General features: G+C 36.0%; 1 protein-coding gene across 3 annotated transcripts in view; it reads right to left on the bottom strand.

Moving 5' to 3' along the window:
• LOC118274483 (myotubularin-related protein 4) overlaps positions 1 to 21858 on the bottom strand; it is a 67934-nt gene that overhangs the window by 18700 nt on the left and 27376 nt on the right. The window contains exons 1-2 of one of the 3 annotated variants that reach the window (XM_035591980.2): positions 19928 to 20128; positions 8877 to 9276 (exon numbers count right to left, since the gene is read on the bottom strand). The exons of 1 other annotated variant lie outside the window; for it this stretch is intronic. In XM_035591980.2, the coding sequence (XP_035447873.1) occupies positions 8877 to 9023 (147 nt within the window). In that variant the 5' untranslated portion in view covers positions 9024 to 9276; positions 19928 to 20128. Of the gene's footprint in view, positions 1 to 8876; positions 9277 to 19927; positions 20129 to 21858 lie in introns of those variants that run through there. One more of the 3 variants, XM_035591981.2, reaches the window with a different exon arrangement.

The following is a 21858-nucleotide window of genomic DNA, read 5'->3' as shown; positions in this document are numbered from 1 at the left end:
ATTGAGTGCAAAAAGACTGACCAAATAAAACAGAGTGAAAAGCAAAATGACTAGGTCAAAATAGCTATTATTTATTGAATATCCATTAATAAAAGTACATTTCCTTACTTGTTGCTAGTTTTTATTTATTACTATTTATTGAATATCCATTAATACATATATATCGTCACGCCTTTAAGCCACACATTATGTTTACACCCAATTTTCACAATTTATGTTGTAAGTCCCATATAATGTATGGTGAGCCTATTGCCTTATACCGGGCACATGTCCAGACTCCGTGCTACTACTGAGAAACTTTCGAAAAACGGAAAAACCCCAGTAATACTTTGCTCGACCCGGGAGTCGCACTTGCAACCACTCGGCCAACGAGGCAGTCCATATCCATTAATAAAAGTACATTTCCTTACTTGTTGCTGGTTTTTAAATGTGGGGCTATTTGCTGTAACAAAGATATAGTGGTTTCTTTCGTTAGACGAAACCTGAAGATTTTGTGGTTCGAATACATTCCAAATAAGTCTGCTCTCTCTAACAATTCCCTCGGTCTATTAATATATTCTATAATAATCGCCTCATCGTCGTCAGAATACAATTCCCACAAATCCTTCTTACAAACTTCCTACCGACCTCATTACAATATTTTATAAAATAATAGTAAAATGTCTATAACCTACATAAATATGATGACGCGTGATTGGTACTAAACGTATTTAGCGAAGCTAAATAGCCATCTTTGGGTATTTAACTTTGACAGTTCGTTAATCGTGATTAGTGCCTAAATTTTTGTTGTGCAAGACGCTAAATGTGATTAACAGACTAAATGCGTTTACGTCACTCTTAAACTGTATTTAGCGACGATGCGCAAGCCGCCCTAATTCTCTAGTTAGGTAAGTATAAAAAGGCATGCAGCAAAGCAGTAAAGTTTTTGCCTAAATACATAAATAACGAGTATTACACAAAAGTATTATGTAAAAGGTACTACGTGAAGTTATGTTGCCTTGGTATCGTTTATCGGTGTAATAACCACAACGTTTAGAAACCGTCTCGAATCATAAATAATGATCTCGCGTGCTTATGATTCACTGGTGGCGCTTAGAAGCCTATGAGCGCCTGGTGGAATGTGAGTTCATGAGTTAAAATTTAATAACATGCGTAGCAGACGGATCCTGTCTAGTTAGAAGTTATTTATTGACAAACTTCTTGGAAACTAATTAGTAAAGTTTCCATTAAAGTACTTAGCTCATTAATTTTATTCAGAAGACGTTAGACGACCTTATTAGAAAAAGCACTTGAGAGGCGTTTCTTTAATAATTTTCTTTCCAATATTTTAATTAATCGACTCTTTTCATACAAATTCAATATTTTAAAATTATATTTTCTTTTTAGTGTACAAAATTTGTATAAATTTTAAAGGAAATATTAAAATATCATGTTTGTTTTGTATGTAAATGTTGCCTTCCTATTACATAACAAAGGTAGCAGCGATAACATAGGTAAATTATGTAATATTATCAAATAAATAGGTATATAGCAATCACGAGCATAACGTAAATAAATACCATACCATATCTAATGAGGATAAAATGAGATTGGAGAGGCAAAAACATCTAAAAAATTATATCACACTAAAAATAAACGTGAAAGATATTTGTCCATCAATCACGCTGAAACTACTGAACGGATTTTGATGAATTTTGGTATACAGGCAGGGTATGAGCTGACTTGGGTGATAGGATACTTTTTATCCTTCGAGAACGCGGACGAAGCCGCTGGCAGAAGCTAGTATTTTATATTTTGTTTACCTTATAAAATGGTAAAACCAAAACCTTTTCAAATGAACTCTACCGTTAAATACCAAGTCCCTTTTGAAGTATAAAATTCCAAAGAACACGCATACGTGTGCGTAGTACTAAAAATAAAGAAAAACCCACATTTTTCCAGTCATTGCACATACAATAAGGTGATTTACACTCGACTCACGCGCATACGGCATGCTTGTCCCTCGCAGTACTACTGAACATGTTAGAAAGCGACCTTGCGTTACCTAACTTGCCACAGTCGCCACTCGAGCGCAGGCGCATACCTACTGTGTACTTTACAGGATAACTCATATGAACGGCATTACAAGGTTTAAGCGTTAATTAAGTTAATACAGCAATATTTTGGATATTTGTTTTTCTGGGTAAAGGTTAAAAAATATACCAAATACCTAGGAAAATACTTTTTAAAGATTTACCCTTCAGTTTTATTTTATTGGCATAGCGAAGTAATACAAAGTTGTTGGTAAGGCCTACAATCTTTATTTATTACACCTTACAATGTTTTATGATGGCCCTTGAAATTATCTTCACTACATTATGTACATACATGATACTGCTATCAATTCCATCTCTTGTATTTTATTATCTCCTAGTACATTGTACATATTTGAAGAATATAAATTGACGTGCAAGTCATTGTTCCCAATTAGTGCAATACAAAAACACTGACAACAGTTACAAATTAATTTATTTACATACTTATATGTAGTTATGAACACGTCATACATAATGTATGTATTGTATTTTTTCTTTATTTTTCGTGACCTAACATGTAAATGTGAAGGAAACTAGGAACTATAAAGTAAAACCATTTTACTGAGTACAAATATTTGTTATTTAGTTTCTCTTACATATTCGTTTACTTTGTCAATGGTACCAGGAAAGCATAGCAAACAAGCAAGTAAGTTTCAAAAGCAGTTTTGCAAGAATGTTGTTCAAGAACAACTCACATACATTAATGTTGAAATCTGTCCTACACCTAAAAATACAAGTACATCATCATTTAAAAAGCGCTATTCTTATCATAGGAGTCGTAGAATAACAAGTAAATGCAGTATAAACATTTTGTTTAATAATTCTTACTAATTGGACGTAATAATACAGAATTTATTACCAAACCAAATAAACCAAATTGATAAAGAATAAAGTCCAAAAGGAAATAATAATGAAAGGTAATTACTTGCTCATTGATAATACATGCTGTGATACCATTCGGTCGACAATTGACCTAATTTTGGATACAACAACCATTTTTATATCAGAACTATTAATTGTTACGACTACCGAATAACTGAGATTGTTACTCGTAACTATTTATTGAGAAATTAAGTGTTAGAAAACTATGATTTTATTGTAACTTTCGTGAGACATACTAAATTAATTATTATGTTATCGACTTACTCACGTACTGTTTTGACGAGGAACTCGACTAGTTTCAAGCCATGCTAGAGGCTCATATTCATGAGCAGCATTTCGCGACACACGACGCGGCGATTGTCAGTACCACCTCTAGCATGGCTTGAAACTAGTCGAGTTCCTCGTCAAAACAGTACGTGAGTAAGCCGATAACATAATAATTAATGTTAGAAAACTATAATAAAATGTCAATTTCTCACATGCTGGCTTCTACTACGTTCGACCAAAGTTCTACTTTCCATCAGATGTAATTGGTGCAGCATTCCATAGTAATGATGTAACGCCCCGCGGCGGTTCACATGAGCTCAGCACACAAGATACATATATCTACTTACATGGCTGGATGTGAGTCATCACAAATGATCACCTATTATAGCTGATACGGTGTCATTAGCTACTGCAGGTGAGGTAGTGTATGCAGATGACTTGATACGTATATTGATGAGTTTGGTATTTTTTGTGTTTTCTAAAACGCAGTGACTAATAAGTGACGTTACCTAATAAGGTATCTTAGCACCAAAATATTAGGAGATCGTGGGAGTAACGCCTACAGTCCTTTAGTTTAGCGCATTCACCCTCTGCAGTTCAATGAACATTAACTTTTGCGCAACAACGGAGACAGACAGAAAAAAAATAAAAGAGCTTTTTGTTGACATTTGTTGTACGTGGCTAAATACGCCATTGCAGAACTGACTGATGTTATATAAGCAAGAAAATAACGTACATTCCTACGAGATGAGACAATCAACTGAGTTATTGACCGTGTGACAAAAAAATAGAACGAAACCAGAGCTGCGTTTTTTGTTACGCAGACGTAACATTAGATTTTTTATTGATGCCTTTTACGGCGCCGAATTAAACTTTTAGAATAAACAGCCGAAGTATTAAAATGAGAGTACAGATACTTTTATACACCGTAGTGAAAATAAACAAAGCGCACTGTTCACAACACAAACAAACTCGTGCAGTAAAGCATCGACGTAATCATTAAAAACAGTCATCAAAGCCCGTGCGGGTGGGCGCTGGGCGCCTAGTGCTGACTACTAGTCAGTGACTAACCAACCAAGTAGGAAAGCCCATCGGTTGTAATACACTTCCATTGAAGGAGGATACCATACACATGGTTGGGTTAATAGTTGATTTTAAAGCGTGGGTCGTTCACCTCTCATGTCGATGGATGGTAAACATTATAAAAACTCTCAGACAGAGTAGCTCCAAAATATATTTTAGAACGTTTCCAACATGTTATAATATAAGCCATCGAAATAAAACAGGATCTTATTTACACCGTTTTTTTTAAATGTCCTTGAAGTAATTTATTTTGTATTTGAAATCTAACGACGCAGTATCGAGGTCGATGCCTTCGTCGGTTTTCCTTCTCACCATAAAGCTTTAACATGTATTATTATCGTCAGGAATAAAGGCATACCTAACATATTTTTAGTTTTTTTCATGTTCTTATTAATCCAACCGGTTTTAACTTTAGACTGGACAAAATCTGCTGAACGAGTATTAGTTAGTAGTAGTTTAGTAGCAATTTGATGTAGTCCAATTTTTTACACTGATTTGTGAAATATATATATTTTTTTCACTGTACTTAGGATAAGTTAAGCTTAAACTACCAGAACAACATAACAATTAGTAGGTGTAATGGTTATGAAATGGCGATGCTGCTATGTGTGGATGTGTGGAGGCAAGCAATTTGAGTCCTAACGGTACAAACGTGTGAAACTAGAAGATTTTGATGGCCACGTTTTAAGTAGACAAGTACACAATAGATGAAAAACCGCATGAAATACAGTTGAAACTGAACTTAACGTGAAAAACATATTAGAATTTGAAATAAATACCGTTTATTCAAATGAAGTATTATTTATTTGACATTTTGGACAAAGCAGAGGCGGCCTTAGGGGGTGGCGAACAGGGCAATCGCCCGGGGCCTCGCTCTTGCAAGGGCCTCGCGCTACACAACCCAAGCAAATTTAAAAAAATATAGATTTTTTAAAACTTTTTATTTTGACCCTTAATTACTTATTCAGGTTATAACATAGTGGTAAATTAAAATAAAGTTAGTTACTTAACTAATTCCATTAAAATTACTAAAACAGCTTTAATTTTACAATAATGTCTTGGCAGTGTACTTCCAACGCATTTGTTGCAAAATTACAATAGAAATTTCTAACAGTGTAATTGATAGTACTTGAATATCGCGCCTCAAAATACTTGAAGATCTGTTTTTTAATCGTATAGCATTCGGGTCAGCTCGGGAGTCGAAACAGTTAATGTTCTGCTATTCTATCTCTCGGGGAATCCCCGTGTTTCATTTCGTTCGTCAACTCTTATCACCTTGGAATTATTTTACTTACAATATGAGTTACAAAGTCGTTACTGTACCGTAAATATCTTTCAATTTTACGTTCTTATAGTATTTAAAGTATTGAGTGAGCTGGTAAAGTGTAAAATATAGTACCTATTTGAAGTATTGAGTAAGAGGAAAATGAGATTGACAGACAGTTTAAAGAAGTCAGAAGACGACGTAAAAAAAGGCATTTTGATTATGAAGGGAAAGATGAAGTTCATGAATTGAATGCGGAAGAGATTTTCAAAATAAACTATTTTTATGTTATTGTCGACAACGTGCGCAGGCACTTAAACACCATGAGAGCATATTTGGTTTCATGTATAATACAAAAAGATTAAAGGAAATTAGTGATAGTGAACTTTTGAAACGATGCAGCGACTTGCAAATATCTATGACAGTAGGAGAATCATGTGATATTGATGGACATGAATTGTACGAAGAACTGAATATGTTCATTCGTGTGTATGAAGGAAACGACGACATTATCTCGGTGCTGAAATACATAATAGAAAAAAAATTAACCGAAGTTTACCCCACTATCGAAATAGTCCTGAGAATTATTGCCATTGCTGTTACAGTTGCGTCTGCTGAAAGGAGTTTTTCGAGGCTTAAAATCATTAAAACATATTTGAGGACACAAGATCGGCTTTCAGCCCTTGCTATTATTTCCATCGAAAATGACGTAGCTCATTCGTTAGATTATTTAAAACAGTTTAATTAAAAATTTTAGTCTTAGGAAAAGTCGCAAACATCAATTTTAAAATGTATCATCTCTGTATTTGTTAATTTTGCAAATCTTTCAAAGTAAAATCTTTTAAAACTCAAATTTTATTTATTTGTATAACTTTAGTATTTCTCGTCAAACATAACAAGTACCTAAACCAAACAACCAGACCTACTTTCGCATCACATACTTTTTACGAAGGAAAAAGGGCCTCGCAAAGACCTGCCGCCCGGAGCCTCGCAATGGGTAAGGCCGCCGCTGGGACAAAGTCTTCAGTAAGATTTTTTTCTTGCATACAAAATTAGTTAGAGAAACATATCAATAGATGTTGATGGCACTTAAGAAAGAATGTACCAGGCTTACATAAATAGGTAAAGGTGTACAAAAATACGCGCTCAGCAATAGTTGATGAATATCCAATCACTATCAAAGCGTAGCATTAAGCAATGGAACATCTGCGGAAGGCAAGCCTTCGGTTGCATAACGTAAAGCGTGACTAATGCAACTGTAGTGTGCGTAGAAGAGAATAAGGTCGTTTGAGGTTAACATGTGGACATCATCAGCTAGCGTCCGCGTGTTGCAGAACCATACAATTATCACACAAATTCTGGCTTTATCTGTAGAAAATATCAATGCATATGATATTATATATCTTGCTCAGGAACAATTTTATCATTCATTATCGTCTGTAGACTGAATTCTCTTAAGCAGTGGGAAACAAAGACCTCGACACAAGTCGTAAAGAAACGGATATCACGTTTTTTATCGATGCATTCAAAACATTGACTAAATCTTTGTTTAAAATATGCTCGTAACTTTGTAAACGCGTAGTAATAGGTTTTGATAGTGATACAGATATTGAATGAATGAAAGGAGCGTTCATTATCCATTCACTCAATCATTCATGTCATTCAACCCAGCCCGAGGCCGCGTGTTGCATTGAAAGGCCCATTCAAGGTTTAGTACTGGCATTTTGTGAATAAGTATGTTATGAATTCCTGGTGCAAAATACACACACTATTGAAACTCGTGAAGGAGATAGAAGACGTATTGTAGGTGGCCGTTTAGAGGCTATCGGCTGAGGACAGTATGTGGAAGCAGTGTAGACTTTTGTGTGTCACTCTTAATCATAAACAACAATGGATGAACATATTTCCGGTGTCTGCAACTATGGGCAGTTTAGATCAGCCTATGCTCATGTGATCCTGGTTGAATGCATATGACGACAGTGACGTAATTAAATGTTTGGCACCACGTTCAATAACGTTGAAAGATGAGCGGATTTAAAATTAGTTCTAGCTTGACGTGTTATTTCGTTGCATAATTAAATAATGAAGACTATAAGACCTTCATGAAGAATATTTGAACAACTTTCTTCAAAGTCACTGTGCTACAGCATTATTGGTGTAAAATAAATTTAATTTTGGATATAAAACGCAACACATGTTTTAAACAATGACAGACAGAAAGAAGCGAGGGAACATGCTTCAGTAATGAGTCACAAGCCTGGCTCATTACGGTGCATCGCATCTGACATTGTCCCAAGCGTAATGCTCATATAGCCCCCACCATTAGTTTCAATTGATAAATTACGATTTTGAACGCGTCTTATAAAAGGGAAGCTTAACACGGGCTATCAATAAAAATGATTGTTCCATACAAACAAAGGAAGCCAGCAAGTGTTTGTATACAATGTAAACATAATTTGGAACATTTTTAGTTGATGACTCAAAGAAATTGTGTTTGTAAATAGATGATTGTGTTCAATGGAAACATGTATGATTGACAAATAGTAGTCGATTTGTCATTACTTAGTAACTCATTAATATGTATACAGGATGATCGAATGATTACAAAATAAATATTAAGTCATACAAAGCATAATAAACAAACATTTCACTTTGATACTTCCGTAAGGCGACACGCTTAGAAAATAATACAGGAAAATTATAAATAGCCCTTAGCGGTCCCTGGATTCGTACTACGGAAGTTCGGAAGTTAACTCATAAATGAAAAATTCTTATTACTCAAGTGAAGCCCTATAAGTAATCATAGGTTTGCTAGTACTCCCGTCTTTCCCTCCCCCTCTGAATGAACGGGACGCGGATCGCAGAAGGGGGTAGGAGGTAGCCGTACACACAATTATTAGTCTCAAGGTGAAGGACTCGACGTATACCGTTACTTTTACCCTACTCGTCAAGTTAGTTACACGAGTTTGATTCACGACAAGGAAGTATCAAATTATTTGCTAGACGATATTCTAATGAGAATTCAGTTTGTAATTATTTTTGTACACTTGTATAAATATCGAGGCAATGGAAATTTTTGGTTAATAAAATAATAGTTTAATATTTTATTTCAATATGTGGTGGGTATTATGCACCTGTAACTACACGGTGTACATTTTCAAAACAATGACGAACATAAAATAATTACTATTATGTATTTAATTATTTTTGCGATATTCCTCGTTTAAACATTTTTTTTTAAATAAATATCCAAGTACCAGGGCGTAATAAACAGGAAGAGATCAACTTTACATTAGCATACAGACCTGTGAGTATTCTGGCGAGGGTGGTCTCGGCGGGTATTTGGACGCCATGCGCGCGCCGGCTCCACAGCCCTGCACGGCCGCAGGCTCATCCTCCGGGTAATACAAATGCACGAAATCCTCCGTGTCCAAAAACGTATTGATCAGCATAATCCACACGATATAAACACTAACTAATAAATAATTTAATGCAGTCTAACAGATCAGACTTTAGGACCACTATGCACTAGTTTAAATTTAAATCACTGTTGTAGGAAGCACGCCATCGTAACGCATCGGGTTTGTAACGTTCCATGTTTTGGGTCCTCATATATCTGGATATGTTAACTAATAAATAAGTTAATACTTCACTACACTTGTATAAATATAAATTCACATTTGCACCGTTCAGCCACACTCTTATCTGGTAAAGAATTGTGTTAGTGTTATTAATTTTGTGTGTTGCCATCGTTTTTGACACTACTATTGCGGTTGTTATCGAAACTGAAAACGAGGCCTTTTCGGTCGCTTATCAGTGACGGTACAGCTGTTTAAAGGCCACCAGCATATGTATGTAAGCCTATAGGGGCGTCAGCGCCAGTTATCTTTGAAAAGCTACAAAAATATCTCAACAGTAATTTTATGATACACCATCAAGGCAATTTAGATAAAATATACCAAGAGTTTGACGGACATGCTACCGTGTATCTACAGCTTTACCACCAAATATGAAACGATAAGTAACATGAGACTATTTCGAAAAACATTCTATATTTGCAGTGGTAACTTGATACGTGTTGTTGCTGCAGCAATGAGCTATTATTATGGCAACGATCATTACATTATGTTAAAAGCAAATAATGACTAAGTAACAGATAAAATAACATGGTAACAAAACGTGCAATAATTTAAATAAGAAGCACAGTATATATGTATAATGCGATGATAGTAGAAAGGTCAGTGATAGTGTTGAGTGGAATTTTACTGACACAAAATTCGATAGTGGGTTTTTAGATATCTTTCTTTTTGCCAAAGCGCCAGCTGTTTCCAGTCACACTCGCGCACTAAATGCGAATGCAGTTTCGTTGGAAGAACTTTAAAAATATGCATGACGCGAATCTAAAATGCTCTGCATAAAATTTTTTGGTAGTCTCCTTACTTTGGATCAAAAGCCAATAATTGGTTATTCGACCTCTATTAGTAGGCATAGGTAGATAATTATAAAATTCCAACTACAATTTGTGGTTAAATGTTATTTCTGTAGCATTCGTCATCTTGTTGATAAATCAAACTATTGTACCTAGTAGGAAATACCGAACCAATTTAGGTATTCCCAAGATAAATTGACATTAATTTACTATAAGACAAAGAATATAAATAAACATTTGTATATGCTGATAAAACCCAGGATTTTTAGATAGAATATCAACTTTCCTCTTCACATTTATTCCTATGGAGGATAACTGAACTGGTGGTGACGTACTAGGAGAACATAACAGTACAAAAGGTCGCCTAGTAATTTGAAACAGCTTTGTTTACCGCAATAGTAGTGCTATAAACTTGGTAATTAATAGTAGTGTGATAGACAGATATTTTAGGTCATGCGTCGATCGTGCGGGTAGTAAGGTTCAATTGACGTCATTCATAATAATATGGTGCTTGTTTATAGAATACTGTCTGTGTACGTAAAGCGAGATTGTGTTTTATGGCATCGTGAATAATAATTATTAATTTTAATACCTATGGAGAAACTTCAACCGAATAATATTGAGGCGTTTTGTCAAGATGATTCAGGACAACCGGTCAAAATATAAATTGCTCTGTAAATAAATTTCACTAAATCCTTGCTGATTTCTAAAAGAAACCGCTGTCCAGTTGATATCCACATGTTTTTTGTTTTTTCCCTCTCCGAGTAGGTAAATCTTTCAATTACTTCTCCCTCCTTGGGCGAGGCGAATGTGAGTGTCAGACTCTTACTGACTAAAAACCACACCGTTCCTACTCCTGCTTTTCGAGCCGGAGCCTCGGTAAACCCGCTAGGTAGTCCGCAGCTCCGGACAAATTGTGGTCTAGCGTTATCAATATTGGGTCACTCGTATAAATAGGTACCACTACAATTTAAAGATGGCTAGACACAATGGCACATGTAATTAAAGAAGTCCAAAGGACAAACAACCTTGTGATCACACATTGTGACGAAACAGCTGACAAGAAGAATTTAATACAAACAGATTGTCTTAAAGCAAAGCACTTGTTTTTCTTCGAGTATCTTTTGTTTATTGTCATTCAATTGTATTTTGTTATCGCAAGCAAATAACGTATGCATTGATACTATTCAAAGTCGAGCTGGTTCAATGACCCCGACGGATATGGGATCATCCATTCAACTAACTACTTGTATCGTTTCTAGAATGGACAGGGCATATTCCACTAACTGTTCCAAATATTTACTTTTCTGTGTCGACTGGTAATGATAAGAGGACGGTCCCTAGAAAAGAATGTGTTGAATAAATAGCAGGCTCGGCTTAACTACTTACTAAAATGTTGGAAACACCAAAACTAATAATTCTAACCCCGACTGCAAGATAGTAGTCGGTGTTTCCGAGAAAGACTAAACGCTTTCTAATCTTGTGAATACCTGAATAATATTAAATGAAATTGTAAATTTTTATTTGGACTTTGCAATCTGTTGTTTATTACTTTGAATTATTATTCTAAAATAACAATATCCATGACGTTTAAAAACAAATGCTAATTATATTATCATACAATGAAAGTTATTTCATTGTATATTATGTAAGTAGACTTCTAATATATCCGAATACATAAATAAACATTACAGTTTCCATTCAATACAAGTAAATGTCATCATTCGATTATAATACGGACGTAAATCTGATGAATGATAACGAAGATGATTATCATTTAAATCGAAAACTGTACGATACCAAACTTCCTTTTGCATAAATCAAGCCCTTTTCAAATAAATGTACTAGGATCCGTGAAGATAGCAAGAAGTATAGCGTTGCAAATCTTATGAACGTGGAACGGATGCTTGCTCCACTTTCAATACGATGCGACGACGTAAAGAATGCGGTCACCGGCGCCTACTGAGTGACAGGCACATCTGTAAAACTATGATGCCCTCAGCCCTGGCACAACTATTAAAATATTGATACCGTAAAATAGAAAATGCTAATAAATCTTCTCAGTAATAAGGAAAAGATTGAAAAGAAAATAAGCAGTAGAAACGATCTAAAAATAAAACCAAAGATCTCCGTGAATTCAATTAAAGAAACCTACTTACGTGAGCAAGGTCTTTTGATTAACAGCAATTATTCAAAGATTAGCTTTTTTACTTGAACAATACGATTTTCTTGCGCGAATTACAACATCAAATTGCGTGAATAATTCCCCTGAAGAAGTAAGTTTGCGTTGTCAGTGATTACAAAACAAAGTGAGGTCAGTAAAAACATTTATCGACACTTTCCGTATGTAGTAATTAAACAATATTATGTTTGGAAACGCTACTAAACATTCTTGCGTAACCGAAGTTTACGTGTAGAAAGAGCATGATATCAATATGAAATCGGAGATTTAAGAACGAAATATAGAGATTTACGCAGAGGATTATAATGAAATCGATAGAAAGACGCGAGCAAAGCGGTCGCGTATCACATTCCTGGACCGCAAACTAGCGTAGTTGTCGCCGTTCGCCAGCATTCTCATGTTACCTGCGACAAACGTGTTTTTACATCTAACAAATTTAATTTCGCGCGAAACACACTCTTAGGCCTTAGAAAACACGGTATTTTAAGTTAGAAAATATACTAAAATAGATGAAAAGATATTATTGTTGCGGTTTGTTTTACGGTTGGAAGTAACGCGATACACTACGTTCGAATTGACATGCAGTTTTGTACTTGCGTAACTGCGTAACATGTATTCTTGAAACCAGGAAAACGTAGGAAATATTAACTACCAGGCAGTATTACTTAACGATAAAGAACTAAGGAGCCAATGTTGGTGGTGATACGAACAAAAGGAAACTGTCATTTAAACGAAGCAAGAGATAAAAAAATACCTACCTACTATGAAATAATGGTCCTTGGAATAATTATCAAAAGATAAGCAGGTCGTGAAGAAAACAAGGAACTAGTAAGACAAGAATATAATTTAAGTGCTACAGTAAATGTTGTTAATGTTTATCATGAGATCAGAGTCATAATAATTATTCGTTATTAGTGGGCCAAGGTTGCTTCCGTCAAACGTCACCGAGAAGAGGATGTGGGGAAACATGATAAGACTCGAGTGAAAATCATGAGAACTGGTGCAAAATACTGATCTAGTCGAATTTTCCAGGAAATAAGTGGCAAACAAACATAAATCCAAACATGGCGGACATTGAGTGGTGACTGTACAGCTTGTGGACGACCTTCTCGCACATCACACAGTCCATTGACGGATGATCAAATTGATTGGACCTTTCATTAGACACGGACAGCGGCAGACATTCGTTAAAACACCCATGAATTTGATGATGACAAATATTTACTTTAGTACTCTTTGTATCCGCACACTTACACAAGATCCTTTGAATTGTGACTTGCAGAATGTATATTTAGATTCGCTTTTGTGTACTCAAGCTTTGTGCAATGTTTCTGGCCACTTCTGGCTAAGATTTTGCGCAACGATTCAATTAAGACGGCTCAAATAGCCAAGTATCGGGTGCATAAGTGTTAAATTTCAATCAAATGTCAACTTCGCTCGATGAAGCATGACGAGCAAGACAAACAAACGGTTATTATTGGCTAAATCAAGTCCAATCGGTCGCTAGAAAAAAGTAAACATCCTTGACAGTTGTTTATCAGGACAAATGGACTCCACTTAATGGTATTACGGAGGATAAGAAGCTCAATTTTGCAATAACAGCATAATATTACGAACATTACATTTATCTAAATCGAAAGAAAGGTCGGTACTCTGTAATAACATGTCATATGAATAGAAATTATGACACCAATAACTGTTAACAGTACCAATAATATTACAATGACCTGTCTCTAGAATTGGCTTCGTTTTATTGGATTGACGTCAGCCATATAGAGGTTTTAGACTGATAAATAGACAATATATCAAATTCTGTTTAAGATAAAATCATTCTATTGGCTGGCCAAGAAGAAATAATAAGTGTCAAGTGTTAACACTAGACGTAAATGGAATGATACATGAGATCGTTCCGGTACGTGGTATTTAATGCATTATCTAGGCAATTAATTTTCCTCGGTGAATGGTTTAGCTAGACGTACGGTCCATCTGATGGTGAATGATCACCGCGGCGTCCATAATCGCCGTGTCATTTCTCTCGCTGCGGGGATCTCTCGTGAAGCTCCATCATTAATTGCAATTATTTGCATCTATTCCCTGTTCGAGGGTGGCATAAGACGAGGAAAATTTATTCCTTACATTAATATCTGAAATTTAATGTTGTACCTAATCATGTATTTTAACAGGCTTATAGACAAACTTCTTAAAAGGACCAAGCTAACCATATCTATTGGACAAAGAGTAATTACGAGTCACTAACAAGACAAGAACAGACCCAGAACAGTGCACTTAAATCCAAACCTGTTCATTACCAGTAAAGGTGTAAATTATACACATTAAGCGCTTAATACCAACAGCAGAAAATATCGATAGGACAGTTAAATAAACTACCGTTATCGAGCACGATACTAGAGGAATAAATCAAGTCAATTTTCACCTTAATCTGTCTAAGGACAAAGCACAGACCTCATTCAATGAGGCTGTATTATTCACCTTTCCCCAAGTGCTTACGGCTAGAAATCTAGTTGCGATACCAACACAGGCGAACCGTAAAATAGTTATTTATTGTTTATTGCAGCATAACCAGTAACAACTATATAAATTATATCAGACACTGACAGCTGAGATTTTCTTGCTATTTTCATGACAATATTAAAAATTATTATGTATTGTGGAGATATCTGTAATTATTGTACGGTATTTATGATAGTAAATTGAATGTCATGGCTTGAGCTGAGATTTCCCGTCGCTGAAAATGTTGATCCAATCCAAATATAGGTTAGAGTAGGTGGTTAGAAAGTTGTAACCGCTCGGTTAACGCTTTGCAATTATTTATTGAAGTAGTTTCCAAACAGTAAAGCACCGGCTTTGAAAACTACAGCTAACGAGAAGAAAGCTGTTGTTGACAGATTATCTTATAAAAGTAAAGATGCTAAGAAAAGTACCACAACCTGAGCAAAGGCTTAAAGACAAAGGAAGATATCATGTTCATCATTGGTCCAATTAAGCTCATGAACTCAGATCTCCAGACAATAACATTCAAACAAAACATTCAATCATCAATATCCATCTGAAGGTGAGACAATGAATGAGCTAATATCAAAAACATAGATGATCATATCGATGGGTAAACACAGACACAATACGTCCCAAATGTTTTGGTACCAAACAATGATTAGTCACTGATCATTGAAAAAATCGAGCCTCTGTAAACATATGCTCTGTGTAATTAACCAAAATATAGGTCTGACGACCATATGACTCAAGATGTAAGAGCAAGGTCCCAAGCGATAAACAAAGACCTTGCTCAACACTTGACAGATTCTAATGAACCAAATAGGGAACATCTGGAAAAGGATTTCGTATCTTTACTATCAGATTGTACAACAATTGTCAAGAAAGGGATTGATCATAGAATCATTTGAAACAACTATTCTTGTGTTAATAATAACTACTAAGTAAATACATCTATTAATAGAAACTGTCTTGTCGCGGAAGACTTATCAATGAACAAGTGCCTTCAGCATAGTTTCTAGGAATAGAACGGACGGAACTACTGAATTAAGTTTAATGCACTTAACGGTTCTGAGGTGACTGGATATTGAAATACCTATTAAAGCGAGATTTCATAACTTGAAGTACCTATTCGTAAATAGTAGTGTGTGGTTACCAAAGCATGTCTAATTTAAGATACTACGAGCGAGTGCATATAGCTTGTCACTCGCACTAGGAGCGGAGATACGAACATTTATGTAACGAGGTTCGTGAAAGCCGACCAATCGCGTTCGAACACGCCGCCGTGCGCGTCGTAAACTCGGCACATACAAACAACAAGTCATGTGAGCGCCGCGTCCAGGCGCCGCCATCGCGAGCTCGACCATGACCTTCACCTGTGCATGTCGATGAATCGCTGTAAACGCAATTACTATGTACACAAACCAAACACTAGTAAGAGTACAAAGGGCTATAAATAAAACACGAGAAAAAAATTAAACAGCCCGTCGCGCTGTCATTACGGTGCAATTTGCACAATGTACTGGACGGAAGTTTAAATCTCCAGACAATGGGACCAATGACGTTATGGCCGTATTTTAATTTGCAAATAGAGTCATCATTTCAAGAACATTATGAGGAAAGCATAGATCCAAATGTTTGAGAATGGCAAATAACAAACCAAGGTCTTTCAACTTATGCTGAGGAGATTTATAGAGATGATAACTTTGTTATGGCAATGATGTAAACTTGTAGAGGGCAAGAGTTGACAGCACTAATTAGTATTGTTGCTTGTAAATCTGAGATGACGCAGCTGAATATTGTTCTAATAGAGAGGTCTTTACCTCAAGACTCGAGACTTCCGCGTTAGATGTAAACGCTTCCGTGATGCAACAAGATACCTAGATAAGTTCTTGCGGAGCTAGTGACTGTGAAAGTTGCCTCTCAGTAAATGTCTTTAAACGTGTTAATACATGTGGCATTAATTGAAACGGACGTAGAACTGACATTCTCCACTAACGGCAAGGTCGTCTAGACATGACCGATCAAGGTCGTACTCTCAAAACAAGACAAACTTTAAATCTAAATATACATAGAACAAGAGCAAACAATGCTTCAAAGTGTTCTGTGTAATTGCATTATCGGGTGTGTGTTGTTTTGGCATTGTGTGTACATGTACATGATGTGTATTTTGAAAATCCTTTGTGATGCCAAAACTTTCTTTTTGAAATTCCAAATACAACGTGACATTTCCACTCGATAATAAGTCGATTCAATTCGAGTCATGATCAATCATCAGTGGATGACACCTATTTTTGTCAGAATAGATTTACTTATTTGGAATTACATTGTGCAGATTTAATAGTCAAAGCTTCAATGATTTCAATTGTTATTCTGCTGAGCAAATACATTAAGGGGTTTCCCCCGAAGCACTACATGTAACATAATGTATATCTCTGTGACATCAATGCTGATTTGTTATGAACGTATGAGATAATTTGTCGTGACATTTTCCTTTTCCTCCTAGTAGGTACCCTACACTAGTATACTGTATACTACACCATAGATCTATATCTACGGAAAATTTATTGGTTTGGATGCATCGGGAGAGAAAGTCGACTTGGCAGACACAAAGATCACAAGCGAAATGCAAATGCACTTTGTAGGTACCTACATACTGAAATGGAAATAAGTCACGTGAAGCTTGACAAAGGTCGGGTAGTACACGTCTTGGCACTAGTACTTATGCAGTTTAATAACAAAGTCTCATGAATATAGAAAGATCATGCTAGTGCACTGTTTGATGGCACGGATCGAAGAATAACAAAAAAGCTTCACGGATCACTAAACAACTTAATAGATCTTCAAGCGAAAGAGAAAGATGGCAATAAAAATCCCTGAATCGAAGCACGCGATGTATTCGTGGCGACCACGACCTAAAAACATAAAGATAAAACGATGAACTTTATGATGGAAGTAATAGACCATCATCACAAGGCGATGCCTACAGTGATTAAATCATTAATTTATGCTTTAAGATACCATCAAACTCCTCTTTGATTTATAAAAACAAACATTTTTGACCATAAAGATAAATTAAAAACCCATAATTGGTTTATTTTAACAAAAGCAAAAGATGTCAAATTCTTTATCGAACGCCCAAAAGCCTTTATAATACCTATTATTATCCATATCGGTGATTAAAATAATAATAATCGCAAGCTTAATTGGGGCACACATGTATAAAATGATAAAAGTGATTAATACCCAAATACTTGGTACACATAATTCGTTTCATAATCTAATCTCAGAACTACTAAATAAGAAAGTATAACAAATGTTTGGAATGAAAGAGATAACTCGAATGAAACAATAACAATGAGAGAAGCTACACCATAATAATAAAGACAAAAAGGGATAAACTTTAATCGAAGCATGTGAAAGCAACGAAATGAAAATTCTTTACAAAAGCGGTGAGATTTTTCGACATACCACATGACGGAAAGTGGGTGCGTTGGACGGTGGTAACGATTTTCTCAGAACACAGCTGAGACGTGGTTGTGGACTTGCGCATTAGACTCTACATCCACGTGGATACTACACAATTATCGCTGGAAAAAATCCTAACGATTCTAATAAAAAGACGTCACAAAACTCCTGTACTGAAGTGAGTGGGTGGTGTACTCATTAAAAAAATCCTGGTATTCAGTAAGAAAATCTTTCAAACAAACGACTAAAACGCTTGGCCTACCAGTAGCGTATAGCAGATGCAAGAAAAAGAAATGTATAGAAAGTGAAATACAAATCAACGCTTACAGTTATACACCTAGAAATATTAGACTGATGCTGAAAGTCTAAAATATAGTTGCAATGTCATGGATCTCGTCGCCAGACATGCGCAGAACGAAGGGTAGTGCCACGTGGCAATCTCCCGTTGCATAACCTTTTCCCATATTGCGGTTATATCTCATTCAATCTCTAATTAAATTAACACTTTGGAAAATTTTCCGAGTAAATTCCAATACGAAGACATCATTACTCAGAAATCAATTAAGATTTTCTGGAGTAATACTACCAAAGACGTCTTGTTTAGAGATTTGTTTCAATTAATATTCTTAGAAGAGGATTATCATGCGGATCGCTCGCTTCATACAGCAGACCGTAAAGTGTCATTTTAATCGTATCTATTCTAATTAAGTTAATTAGAATGTTTCGCATGTCATGCATAATTAGCATATCGTCGTTTATTACGGGTAAATGAACCTAAGTTTGTTTAGCTTCTTCACAATAAGTGAGAACCACATCTAAATATTTCACACGTTTTTTTCACTTAAGGCGTTTAAGCTAATCGGGACTTATATGATTCTTGTTTTAATCTACACAAAGTTGTATGTGCTAAGATCACAGCAACTGGAGATTGTCCCCCAGCTGCCACTACACTACCCTATTAGCAGTAGTACTATGCCATGTTGCAGCCACGTTGCACTGTGTCTATGCGCACACATGCACAATTTTAAGACACACAGGTGCATGTGCTGCAGAATGACTGCGGAATTCGCCCGCCATTTTAAACAGTCCGAAATTACAAATTGCATGCGATTGTAAGTTTCTCACAAGGCATTCAAGGAATTTTTATATTCAAATTACCAAGAAAGATGAAACAAGTTTATAAGCCCAAATCAGAGTTATAAAAGTTAAAAGAATCTCGACATTGGCTGAATTGTATAGAGGTTCGTGCGATTCATTCAGTGGTGCGAAATGATTAGCCAACGTTTTCTTGAGCTAGTGACCTCGGACGAAATCGTACTTTGAATTTGAACAAAGCAATAATATAAATAGTCTTGATGGATTAAAAATCTTATTGCAAAACCACTTGCACTTGAAAACATATGTCAAGTCATTACAATATGTTTACACACAACGGATCAAAATAATTGTATTACTCGCCTTCTTTCTGTGTAGTCCAGACTACAACAATGTCGTACAACACAGCCAGAAAGCGAAAACCCGCCATAATGTAACGTGGACGCCACGAGTACCTACGCCATGCTGCGACGCAGCCGACTGTCCAATGATTGTATTTAAAACAAGTATTTTTGAGTTATATGAAGCACAATATTTACACTCTCGCTTTACCGCCACACGGACAGTTGTAAATCCTGACGTAATTTCCGTAAGCACCATATTATTATGAAGCCATGTGCCGAACACGTCGGCGCGCCACGGCTTGCCATATTAGAAATTCCAATGCGGACCTTAAAAAAACTCTTAGTTTCCTGTGGCACTTTACAATATAATCCATTTATATTTGTCAAAGACTTCGCAGAACCACAAATAAGCGAACTGGATGTTGATAAGAACGCGGATTTGCTGTATATCCATATTACGGTAGAGGAATAGCGGGGTCGCATAGAGTATGCGACGGACGCGCGCGGCAGCTGCGGGGCAACTAAGGCGCGACGACGGGTGTGGTGCCGAGGGGGGAACTCGGCGTGCCGGCGCGCGGCGTGCGGGGGGAGGGGCAGGCGGCGTCTGAACCACGTCTCTAGTTCGCTAGTAGGGGCCCGCCGTGAATTGTGCAACGTCAGCAGGCGCGTGCGTACAGACTTACCCAACTTCACTACAAAAACCTCGATACAACACTTGCGTCCGCGATTATGCGAACATCAAGTTTTCACACAAACGCGTTATACTATGCCCCGATGTTACTTTATAATTATCGTGGGATGCGAGTCGCTTCCATTAACAGTTTTTTAGTTACTCTAGTCAAGGCTGGCGTTGTTTTTATCACATTAATAATTGGTTAATATTGTCTAGTAAACGTGTTGCACGTTCAAATGATCATAAAGCTGTTAGAAGTCTGCGGTTTACCTGTATAGGAAATTCCTGGCATTTATGAAACCAACACTTGAACAATGTAAGCAAACACATAGTTGGAATCTTTACAAATGTTAAACGCATTCCTTGGACATCTCAGACCACAATAACTGTCGAAAAGTTTAGTCTTTCAATGGTAAATTGGCGAATAATACCAGAGTTCAATATGTTTCAAGAAGAGATCACAAAGTCACAAGTATTTAAATAATGTAATGTCAAGTAAACTATATTTTAATATTGATGATCTAATCAAAATATGTAAACATCGCTACATATAAAATTTGGGACTTGCTTGATATTTATAAATCGAAGGATTCTACAATGTCAAAAATTACATAATGTTCTAAATGAGTGCAACGATTTAGTTAAAATAAACATAATCAAAGATATTGAAAATAGAAATACTGCACTAAATGCAGATAAACAAATAAGAGCAAGGATTAAGTGGATACTAATCAGAGATAGAGACGTCAGTGCAAACAAGATCGCCTTCATTGAATCAGGTAAATAAGAATCAAATAAGACATTGAACAAATTGGTTAGTTTGAAGACAATTTTAAAGTGAAACCAACTGATATAGGTTTAATATTAGGTAAGTAAAATTTGAAGCAAGTTTTCTCGAAACTACTACAACACTTCCTATGCATGCAGTCCGACCATCGCGTTTAGACATGCTTCCGGTAATAAAACATACTCATAAGAATACAACAGTCGTTTCTTGTCGACCAAATCAACCTTGTGACTTAGTGGAAAATTTAAAGTACCAGAATAAAATTAAAAATATTGAAGTAAGCTGATGAAAATAAAAGATGTAAGAAGGATTCTTAATGGGAGTGCATAACTGTGCAAAAGACGTCTAGATCTGAGTGATCATTCAAAGAAAAAGGATAGATAAACTTTTTAACTTGCCAAAGACCTACAAATATGTCTCCAAAACTAATACAATTATTGATTTCAGAGAAAAAATATTACCGAACGAGCTCAAGGTGCCAAGGTGAGGTTGCACAACACCGAAAGAATGTTAATACAATTAGAAACGACGATAAGAATTAGCGTGAAGAAAAATCAATGGCGGACATTTCCTGCGATTGTCGACAGACTACGTTACGGAGTTTATTGTCGATTAAACCGTATCATCACAGCTTTTATTACTTGCATAAAACTCAGTGGCGAATTTATTTTGAGACTATCAAAATCTCTAGCTTCTGGAATCGCAATGCCCGGAGGTGTTAGTGGCAATTTAGACTCAATAACATTTCACGATGATCCAAAAGTTTGAAGAACAGCAGATCTCTATAAAACCAACATT

The sequence above is a fragment of the Spodoptera frugiperda genome, chromosome 11 (assembly GCF_023101765.2).
Source record: "Spodoptera frugiperda isolate SF20-4 chromosome 11, AGI-APGP_CSIRO_Sfru_2.0, whole genome shotgun sequence".
In the NCBI taxonomy this organism is placed as follows: domain Eukaryota; kingdom Metazoa; phylum Arthropoda; class Insecta; order Lepidoptera; family Noctuidae; genus Spodoptera; species Spodoptera frugiperda.
Note: the sequence above shows the minus strand (reverse complement) of the source record. Positions and strands in the feature narration are given on the sequence as shown.